The sequence below is a fragment of the Triturus cristatus genome, chromosome 4_1 (assembly GCF_964204655.1).
Source record: "Triturus cristatus chromosome 4_1, aTriCri1.1, whole genome shotgun sequence".
NCBI classification, from domain to species: Eukaryota; Metazoa; Chordata; class Amphibia; order Caudata; family Salamandridae; genus Triturus; species Triturus cristatus.
This window is the reverse complement of record NC_140585.1, coordinates 937,548,340-937,559,760: the sequence shown is the minus strand read 5'-3', so window position 1 is coordinate 937,559,760 and position 11,421 is coordinate 937,548,340. Positions and strand designations below refer to the sequence as shown.

Below are 11,421 nucleotides of genomic sequence, written 5' to 3'. Positions count from 1 at the left end.
CAGACATATATACATAGCCAATGTTTGTTAGAAGAGTGCTCGCGGCTGTAGACCTTCCCCATTGCTACTTGGCCATACATTCAGGAAATATTTATTTTCTGTTGGAAGTGCTTTCAGCTAGCTCTGGCTTTTTGCAATGCTAAAAAGCCATACTACAAGTCCTGAAATGGAATTCGTTGTGCTAATGCCTAAAAAGCCAATACTGGCAGATGATGCACATGATGGAGCCACTTCTTAGCTCTTCATGGTAGTCCTTGGTTCGTATCTGCTTTGACAAGGAAAGAAATGTGTTGTTTACTGATTAAAAATGTTAAGTAAATGGAATCTTGTTTAGTATTTGATGTTTCTTTCTGAGAATGAGATAAATCATTCAATGCTTCTTTATAATGTAATGTAAAGTTCGAGGCATATATGCCAAGTGGCAATGTTTTCTGTAACTGACACCTTTCACCACTCCTGGTTTATTAGACAGCACCCTTTTGTATTCATGGAAGTGGCCTAGTGACCGTACAGAACACTTTAGGGACAATGGGCCATAATATCAAGAACGGCGCAAAAATTATCGCCGCTTTAGCGGCAGAAAACTGCAGCTAAAGCGGCGATAAGGGGCTTGATAATATGCCCTTGAGAATTCCAATAGAAGCCCATGTTCTGGTGTGAAGATGGGCTTGTATTGGAATTCTTAAGGGCATATTATCAAGCCCATTATCGCCGCTTTAGCGGCAGTTTTTTCTGCTTCTAAAGCGGTGATAATTTTAACGCCGTTCTTGATAATATGCCCATGTGTCTGTTTTCAAATAAATTCCAGATTAAAACTTTATGACATTTCTGCTTTATTTTACTCTTGATCACGCATAATTCATTGAAATGTTACACTAGAACACAGCGGAAATCTTGAAATGTCACACATAAGCAAACTTGGCAACTATTCACTGGGCTTTTTCGAAATCGGTTTCTTATTGGCTGAGCCACTGGAATAATGCAATTGTGCGGCTGTGGTGTTTTCGCATATTTATGGATCTGCCGACTTTACCACATAATTCATCATCTGCTGCATATTCTGCAGATTTCAACAAAAAAAGTTGTTTCTAGCTCAAACGGTTCGAAATTACTATAATCACAGTGACACGTGTTCCTCCACAGTGGAAGGCCATTTGCAAAGTTTCACTGGTCACCTTTCTGTTGCTTATTTCTATGTTTGGTTGTTAAACTGGTACATATGAGGTGTAACCTATGCCCGGACAGTGTTAGCAAGTGTAAAAAGGACAAAATAATGAAGTAATACTATAAGAAAATGTGCCTCATTATGCTGTATAAATTGGCTTTTCTTGCCGCTAAATTTAGTCAACCCTGCTGCATAATTTTACCCTCTGCTGCCACATAATTCCAGTGTCCCTACTTATTTCCTAGTGGCACTTAATGTATGTTGCTAAAGAACACTGTAGAAAAAAGAGAAGTATAGACTTGCATTGTCGCATATGCTGAGTCGCGTCACAAAATGCAGTGGCCTGCCCTATATTTTGTATCGTTGCTTTAATTACTTTATACTCAGCTTTATCTCTGATGGTCGACATGTAAAATGGCGATACATCATCTCAATTTGAGTGATGCCTTGGTAGCCCTCCATCTTCACATTGTACAGACTATAGGTGTCAATCCCTCCAGCTTCAGCATGGATAACACTCCAACCCCCTCGATTTCCAAGCCTGCCAGAGGAAGTTCCATCACCGCCAATTATTTCTATATCCACCATACCATGGTTATTGAAATTGAATTTGACATTGTGCACTAACGCTTTTTTCATATCAATTTCATGCTGCAGTCCTCCCCAGGGATTCCCAACAAAGCGACCCCAAGAGCCATTGTAGAAGAACTGCAGACCATCGATCAGATTCCACTCCCTCACATTCACCTGGGTGACCGGGCTCTCGGTGGGATTATCTTCACTTGGGTCTCCGACATAGCAGCTTTGGCCGCAGGCTCCAGCAATAATATCGTATGAAAATGGACCAAAAGAAGCGGTCCTCATGGAAGGATCTGGGTTGGAGAGATGGTCCTCACTCCCTGGCATGAAGTTATCCAGGAAAAATATGGGCAAGAGGGCCTGCAGCATGGCAGCATTAGCCCTGTTCCACATCATTCTCTTGACTGTGTTGCAGATCACTTTGAAGTAAGTGGGGTTGGACACAGTCAGATAGGGATGTGCGTCAAAGTATCTGTCTTCCCCAGAGACCTTGTCATTCACATCCCCTGTGTAGACATACCAGTAAAAAGGTGGAACCGTTGTGAAGGTTTTGTACTCTCCCAAAGTCACAACGATGCTGTCGCTTCGCCACTGTCGCCATCTAGCATAGACTTCCTGAATGTCTTTCTTGTAAGTTTCAATCTCATCCTGCAGTTCTTTCCGCCAGATTGGTGTGTTATCTTCATCATAGATTTCTTTACCATGCATCAGTCTCTCCTTGAGGTTAGCCAGATGCATATATGACAATGTCACTGTCAGAGGAACAAAGCTGACTGCATTATCTGAGTGCACAAGTCGGCTGTGAAGATCATTGCAAACAGCAATGATGGCGGACATCAGTGACCCTTTCTCGTGGGGCTTTGCGTGCACATACTGCTCCATGGTGTGGCGCAAGCCGTCAAGGCTATTTTTCAGCTGGGTTACCTCTGCGGCTAGGATCTTCTTGTCAATCATGTACTCCACTTGATCCTTCACAAGCTCCCAGATATCCACGGAAGAGCTTGGCCAGAAGAAGCTGATGAGCACACTGACAAACTTCCCGACTGGGATGCCTTCCACGCTGACGAGCCCAACCAGACCAGTCACCAGCTGCTTCATTCGATCGTTCCATGTGTCGGTGAGTTTATCAGTTAGAATGGCAGATGGGTCGTCCAGCCTCAAACCAGGCTGCTCTGAAAAGAAAGATTACTCATGAGACACATGCTATGGAAAGACCAAGCCTAAGGACAAGGTTTACATTGTGACTAGTGGCACAAACATGGTAAGGCGGCACACAGGCACCCACACACATTTATAATCAGAATTGGAAATGATGGCGGCTCCTCACTGGTGAAATTAAATTAAAATACTTTTAAGTTGTCATTGTCAGCTGTTATGTTTTGAGTGGTTTTAGCTGGCTAGTGGCAACACGTTACTGGACTGGCATTCTATCGTCATTATTGTATTGCATTCGTATTGATCCAAAAGATATAACTAGTCCGCTGATCAGTAGACCTGAGCAACTTCTTGGACTTGGGATCACAAAAGAGACGCACGGTCTGCAATCTCTTTAAGGACCCAGAGGAAGACAACTGTACTGTAGCAGCACACCTCAAGAGGGCGCACTTGCTCTGCCTAAAATCTCCCTTTAAAGGTGCTTGTGCCATGCATAGAGCCCCCGGCTCCTTATGGACCTTTATCCAGCTGGTACCATGCAGACCTGGATGAGGCGTACTGCAACATTCGAAGAGTGGTCTCGGTCACATCTGCATCTTGGGACCACAGTTATTATTACTTTGAACAGATTGGAAGCTGAGAGAACTATAAGCCCATCAGGTTTCACTTTATTTGAATTGATGAATCACTTAATGTAAGCCAGCAGTTGGCGCCACCAGTATTTTTCTATGTAAACAGAAAATGGAACAGTCACGTCCTCATGATAGTGGCCGCTACAATAAATCCGTTAACCACTGACATGGCACTTATTACACACAAGTTCCCTGCCAAACACACCTAGCAACGCGCCTCTTCTCTTACCTTACACTCTAACAGAGCATCTCTCCCTAACCATTAATCACGGGCTACGCCCCTGATCCCTCCTCATCATCACTCGCTCCTCACATGCAACTCCCCCAAGACAAACAATAATGCACCTTTATATCTCCCATGACTGTTGTCAGTGCAACTAATCCCTTCCTTCAACCATTAACAGAGCATCTCTTCCTCCTCCATCTCTCCAGAGAGATCTCGGGAGGTCTGATCAATTCCTATTCAGTGCTGTAAAATCTCACTGTTACTTGTGCTATAAACATCAATGTGGCATGAGGTGTGATAAAAACCTGACTGCTTAATCAAGTTTCCACCAATGCTGTTCTTGGGTTTAATTGGTGCATTATTTTTTAAAATATTGTAAATACTCCGCTCACAGCAAAAACAAAACCTCAGTCCAGGCACTTTCCAAAACACATAGATCCAGGTATGCACTGGTGGGCTACATAGTTCCAAAGTCAGAAGACTTGCAACTTTTCACATTTTTAAAATTGTTATTAAAACTTCAAGAGCTTCATAAAGTGAGAAGGTCACAAAGATTTATCTTTTAGAAAAAGAGGGGGAAATGTATTGATCCTTTGTGCAGCAAGAGACCCCTTCCCTTGCACGCAGGTTGCCTAGTGCTGCTTGGCAGCCATCTCACACCCGAGCCCCTACCATAGGGCATGTCCTCTGCCTTGCCATCAAAAGCTCTTCTAAGTCTCTGCTTAATTAGAATGCAGAGACCTTGTGTGTGCATACTCTGTACCATCTCCTGCACTCTTTCCACAGAGCCCCAACCCCATGATATGGCCCAGCCACTACCCATTCCCTAATATAGCTTTCCATTTTCCAACTCTAGCACATCCTGTTCTTAATAGGTAGGACATCCTGCGGCTGGAAAAGCCCTCTTGTGCTAGCAATGGGTCGAACAATTTAAACTTGGTGAAGTTGGGAAGGGGGTAAATCTTTGCCAGGGTGCATTTTCCAATTGTGTGACTTTGCATGAGAGGGCTTTGCCTTCACCTGCCTAAAGAACTCACATTAACGTCCTTGTTTCAAAGGTGGACGTCCCATTTACTTACATATATTTACAGCCATTCTTCGTAGACTACGATCTAATTGTAGACCATCTCATTGTTTGTCCTTCCATTTTATGTAATATATGGATAATATTTTTTGTAGGGTTAGGCCAAGGGCTTAATGTGAAGTTTTTAGGGGTGGGAGGTTTATGGGTGAAGTGTTTATAAGTGAAGGATTTAAGGGTGATGGGTAAGGGGCTTAGGAGTGAAAGGTTACAGACAACATTTTAAGGGTTAACAGGTGATGGGTAAAGGGCAAGGGAAGAAGGATTTAAATGTGAAGGGTATACGAGTGAAGGGCATAGCGGTGTGAAAGTTAAGGAAAGGTTTAGGATTGAAGAGTATGAGAATGAAGCATTTAAGGGTGAAAGGTTTAAGGGTGATTGGTGAATGGTGAATGGTCGAGGGGTCGAGGGTTTAGGGTTAAATGTGTTTACTTAGGTGCCGATTCCGATCCTGTAAAACCCGGGTACAAATGGTCGTAAGGAGCGTTTTCTCCGTCCGACTCGTACCCGGGAAAAACACCTTACAAACTCGCAAGTACGATTCGCACAGAAATACCGTTTCCATACGAGTCGTACAAAAGACCAACCGGCAAAAAAATATATACAAATCTGAATCTGGACAGCGCGTACGCGACGTCCGGACGGAGTCAGGCAGCGTTTTACGGACCAGCAAGTACGATCCGTGCCTACGTCACTCCGCACCGCTATTTTTTTACGGCAGCCAAAAACTCTCGGGAAATTGAGGACGACGCGAAGAAGGAGCACCGGTACGTGACGGACAGCGATGGACCCCAACCTACGCGTCATCCCGGCCCTCATAGCCTACGACCTCGTGTTCAGAAACCGACGCAGATGCCGCAGAAGGTCAGAACAACACCCAGGGGCAAAGGGGGGCGGAGGGGCTGGGGTAGGAAACATTACCCACACCCAATTACAAATATACATATGTCCTGCACAGAAATGACCTCCAGGCTCTGGTCACTGGGGGGGGCATGTCCACCAATCCCTACCTACCTCCACAACGGAAGATGACGTCGACTTGTACCCGTCACCACTACAATGGTGGTACGGCTCGTACCCACGCCCCCAGAGCATGGGTACTGGCCATACCACGCGTACCCCTACGTCACCGCCACAATGGTGGTACGGCCCGTACCCACGCTCTAGGGGGTGTGGGTACGAGCCGTACCACGCTTACCCCTATTTCACCGCCACAATGGTGGTACGGCCCGTACTCACGGCCCCCAGAGCGTGGGTACGGGCCGTACCACGCGTACCCCTATGTAACCGCCACAATGGTGGTACGGCCCGTACCCACGCCCCCCAGAGCGTGGGTACAGGCCGTACCACGTGTACCCCTACGTCACCGCCACAATGGTGATACAGCCCGTACCCACGACCCCCAGAGCGTGGGTACGGGCCGTACCATGCGTACCCCTACGTCACCACCACTATGGTAGTACAGCCCGTACCCACGCCCCCCAGAGCGTGGGTACGGGCCGTACCATGCATACCCCTACGTCACCGCCACAATGTTGGTACGGGCCGTACCCACGCCCCCAGAGCATGGGTACGGGCCGTACCACGCGTACCCCTACGTCACCGCCACAATGGTGGTATGGCCCATACCCACGCCCCCAGAGCATGGGTACGGGCCGTACCACCCGTACCCCTACAGCCCCATTACATGATGGATACAAGGCGTACACGCGCCACGGATGTAGGTGTACGGCTTGGTGCAGCACATCAGCTGTAAATTGGGGGTGGTGTATGCCCAGGACAGCAGTGTACCACAGCAAGGGCGCAAGTGGGTGGGTGGGTGGGTGCAGAGGAATACCAGCAGTGGACAGGGACATGGGGGTGGGTGCAGAGGAATACCAGCAGTGGACACAGACATGGTGGTGGGTGCAGAGGAATACCAGCAGTGGAGAGGGATATGTGAGGGGTGGGTGCCCATCTCTCCTAGCAGTGGACAGAGACATGGGGGTGGGTGCAGAGGAATGCCAGCAGTGGGCACAGACATGGGGGTGGGTGCAGAGGAATACCAGCAGTGGACAGGGACATGTGAGGGGTGGGTGCCCATCACTCCCAGCAGTGGACAGAGACATGGGGTGGGTGCAGAGGAATACCAGCAGTGGACACAGACATGGGGGTGGGTGCAGAGGACTCCCAGCAGTGGACAGAGACATGGGGGTGGGTGCATATCAACTCCAGCAGTGGACAGAGACATGGGGGTGGGTGCAGAGGACTCCCAGCAGTGGACAGAGACATGGGGGTGGGTGCAGAGGACTCCCAGAACTGGACAGAGACATGGGGGTGGGTTCAGAGGACTCCTAGCAGTGGACAGAGACATGGGGGTGGGTGCATATCAACACCAGCAGTGGACAGAGACATGGGGTGGGTGAAGAGGTCTCCCAGCAGTGGACAGAGACATGGGGGTGGGTGCAGAGGACTCCCAGCAGTGGACAGAGACATGGGGGTGGGTGCAGAGGACTCCCAACAGTGGACAGAGACATGGGAGTGGGTGCATATCAACACCAGCAGTTGACAGAGACATGGGGGTGGGTGCAGAGGAATACCAGCAGTGGACACAGAAATGGGGGTGGGTGCAGAGGACTCCCAGCAGTGGACACAGACATGGGGGTGGGTGCAGAGGACTCCCAGCAGTGGACAGAGACATGGGGGTGGGTGCAGAGGACTCCCAGAAGTGGACAGAGACATGGGGGTGGATGCAGAGGACTCCCAGCAGTGGACAGAGACATGGGGGTGGGTGCAGAGGACTCCCAGCAGTGGACAGACATATATGAGTGGGTGCAGAGGACTCCCAGCAGTGGACAGAGACATGGGGGTGGGTGCAGAGGACTCCCAGAAGAGGACAGAGACATGGGGGTGGGTGCAGAGGACTCCCAGCAGTGGACAGAGACATGGGGGTGGGTGCATATCAACACCAGCAGTGGACAGAGACATGGGGGTGGGTGCAGAGGACTCCCAGCAGTGGACAGAGACATGGCGGTGGGTGCATATCAACACCAGCAGTGGACACAGACATGGGGGTGGGTTCAGAGGAATACCAGCAGTGGACACAGACATGGGGGTGGGTGCAGAGGACTCCCAGAAGTGGACAGAGACCTGGGGGTGGGTGCAGAGGACTCCCAGCAGTGGACAGACATATATGAGTGGGTGCAGAGGACTCTCAGCAGTGGACAGAGACATGAGGGGTGTACATCATGATCAGATGACCACAACTCCATGGGTGTATGTACGCATCCCTAACTTTGGACAATGATGATAGTGCCATAACAACACATCACTGACAGCAGTGTCCCACTCCCAGGAGGATGGATGTCTTTCCTCCACTGCATGACACACCACATGTGGGTGTGAGGACAAATAACACATGCATACCCACCCCTGGCAGATGCAGCACAATACACACACTGAGATCATGCCACAAGACTGTATAGTCATGTCACTGCCTACTAAACTAAGAGAGCCAAAGAGAACACACACTGTCACGCACATCCCAGGACTGATAGGAATGTTCAGGTGCTGGGCCAGCCACCAAGATGTTGTCTGTCATGGAAGGAATAGGGTGGACTTCCCACAGATACAATGCCCACAATTGTGAGTCAGGTGTTCAAATTCCCAGCAGAACAAGTACCATATGTGTGCTAGGCTGGGATTACACACATGCATTGTGTGGAAAAGGGACAATTTCTCCATGAAGGCATGGCAAAATACTCTATACACAAATACAGTGAGTACCAAGGATGGCACAGACGATGCAGCCGGAGACATTGCTGAGCAGGCATGGCCAGAGTTGAAGGGATCCATCATCAACAAAGGAAATGTAGAAACAGGTCAACACAACATTTGTGCAACTCTCTGCAGGGAAGATGTCAGGTGCCTCAGAGGAAGGAACACTCCTTGGGACAATGTCTCCAAACACAAAGAGCATACACGACAAACAATCTTTGCAGAGACCTTGTGATGGCGCGCAGATACCAGGTTCCCCCCCATGTGCAGCAGACTACATTTCCCTGAAACATAACACATGCCCACAACCCCAACTCCTGTAGCATCAGCATCAACATTGTTAGACCTGGCACCTTGGCGTGAGTTTCCCTTCCACTTTTTGCTGATGTGCCTCATTGTGTTTTGTTGGTGTTAGCTGCTCAGAGCACTGTGCCACTGCTGATCAGTGCCACAGTGCAAGTGCTCCCTTTGAAAAGTGTATACATTGATTGGTGTCCATGATTGGTTCATTTGGTTTACTGTCAGCCCCTAGTAAAGTGCACCAGGAGTGCCAGGGCTTGTAAATACAAATGCTGCTGGTGGGCCTGCAGCACTGGTTGTGCCACCCACAGAAGCGGCCTAGTAAAATGTGTCTAGGGTCTGCCACTGCAGAACCTGCGCGTGGTCTGGTACCGTCGCGCTGACTGCGCAAGTGACCCCACTTGCCAGTCCCTAAACCTTCCCTTAACTACATATTAGTCACCCCTCTGGTAGGCCCAAGGGCAGGGTGCATTGTAGGCATAAGGTAGAACATGCCCTGATGTGTGTGGCATGTCTTAATAGTGAATTACAGCCATTTTCATTTTTCACTATTGAAGGCTACCTGCTCTCCATAGGCCAGAATAGCCTGCTGGTGTCACTACACGCTGTGACCCCATTGGACTCATAGAGCATGGTAGAAAGTCATGTTTAGTACGCCTGAACTCAGAATAATAAAATACTTCTTTTAGTAAAGTTGATTTTAATATCCTGTGTTTGTAAATACTACTTTTAGAAAGTTAGTATTTACTGACCTGGCCATTTCAGTCCGCCTCTGCGCTGTGTGTGTGTGTTCTGCCTAGTAACAGGGAAGGAGCAGGGCTGGGGAATTCCAGGGGACAGGCTGGCTGCCAGGTGGTGGGTAGAGAGATTACACCAGGATGGGTGGGAGGAGTACACCTTGACTCTTGAATAGACCTGTGCTCTGCCAGCACAAAGCCGGCTCCGCCCCCTGTGGAGCGGCTGATGTCTCTGCCCTGCTGCTGAAAGGAAAGAGCAGAGTCACCACAACAAAGTGCTCTAAAACTGGACTGAGCCAGGCCCAGGCCCCCTGGCGCTAAAGAACAAAAGAATTGCACTATAAAAGTAGGAGCCTGGCTCCTAAGAAATCAGATCCTGTTTGCGCCAAGAAGAAACTCTGCCCAAAGAGAAGGACCTGGAGAAGCTGAAGGAGGAATACTGTCTCTGACCTGTGAGACTGGCCTGCAGTGGGTGCCTTGCTGCAAGAAGGAGAGGAAAAGACTTAAGGAAAAGACTTTTGCATCAACTTGCGCTTTAAACAATCTCCAAGGGCTTGCTGGTGAACTTGCCCCCTGATCTGCGCCCCAGGAACAGTGGGCGCTACCTTCCTGAAGAAGAGGAGAAGTGCCAAGGAGTGATTCTGCAAGCTGACTCCCAGAGAACCTGTGAATCCCCTGCTCTCGCTGAGCACCGCGACTTCTGCTGCTGGAGTGGCTGTGAGCAACGTAAAGGCTTGTCGGCCTGAGCAAAGTAAACTGCTGCCCCCTCGAGCCGTAGCTCGCAAAGTAAGGTGGAGATCTTTGTGCCTGAGCGCCGAGCCCCTGTGACCCCCGCCGGGTTGTAGAGGCTGCTGCCGAAGACTCAAGTGCCCTGGTTCACGTCCCCGGCCGATGCTAACAGCGCGCGGCGCTGTGATCTCACCCCGAGGCTGCCCTCCTGCTTTTGCCCCCCCCTTCGTGGCAACCTGCATCCTGCCCGAGCGCCCCACGAAGCACCGCCGTCCCCTGGACACTTGGGACGCCAGCGTGATGTGGGACACCCCTGGACTGGACCGCGAGGCCGCCACAAACCTTCCCCGTGAAGCTGCAAGGTACGGTGCCGATCGCGGTGAAAGTACGATCCGTACTTTCCTTTAAACATATCGCCTTTGAGCCGTACGGTGTCTGAGCCGTACTTGCTATTGAACCCCCCCTGGGTTCGAACCGTACGGCCCCTTGTACACCTGCTGGGTCCGACCCGTACTGCCTGTGGCCCACACTGGGTCTGACCCGTACTGATTCTGGGTTCGCACTGTACTGCCTTTACAATATTCTGGGTTCGCACTGTACTGCCTTTAAACTACTCTGGGTTCGCACTGTACTTTGAAAGAACCCCTGTTTGCACCGTACCGGTGCTTCAATCCATGTACGGCGCGTCCCTGGCTGTCCGGACCGTACCGCATTGAAAAACATTGCCGGTGCTCACGCGAGAAACGTGGGACTCGGCAAGCGTACTCCGGCTCACGCGGGAAGCGTGAGAAACGGCAAGGTACTGTCAAAACCTTGCCCAGAGCATTCCAAAGGCGCTACGAAGTGCGCAGAAGACCTAAGAACCTGAATTTAACGAGATCTGTGCCATATTGAGATCTGTGGACTGCCCTTAAGCATTTAAAGAGTAACTGGATTGATCTTTACCAAGAGAACTGTATTTGTGCAACCTGCCTGAAAGAAAACCTTTTATATAAAGACTTCTACTTTTGATAAATACAGCCTTGTGTCTTTTGTGTGGTGGGGTGGTGATTATTGTGTGG

The 11,421-nt window shown here is 49.6% G+C and overlaps 1 protein-coding gene across 1 annotated transcript in view; it reads right to left on the bottom strand.

The window, feature by feature from the left end:
- Positions 1 to 812: 812 nt before the first annotated feature.
- Positions 813 to 11,421, bottom strand: part of LOC146855870 (uncharacterized) — a 149,390-nt gene continuing 138,781 nt past the window's right edge. Inside the window, exon 5 of the mRNA XM_085650671.1 lies at positions 813 to 2,916. Coding sequence (XP_085506797.1) covers positions 1,538 to 2,916 — 1,379 coding nt within the window. The 3' untranslated portion in view covers positions 813 to 1,537. The remainder of the gene's footprint in view (positions 2,917 to 11,421) is intronic.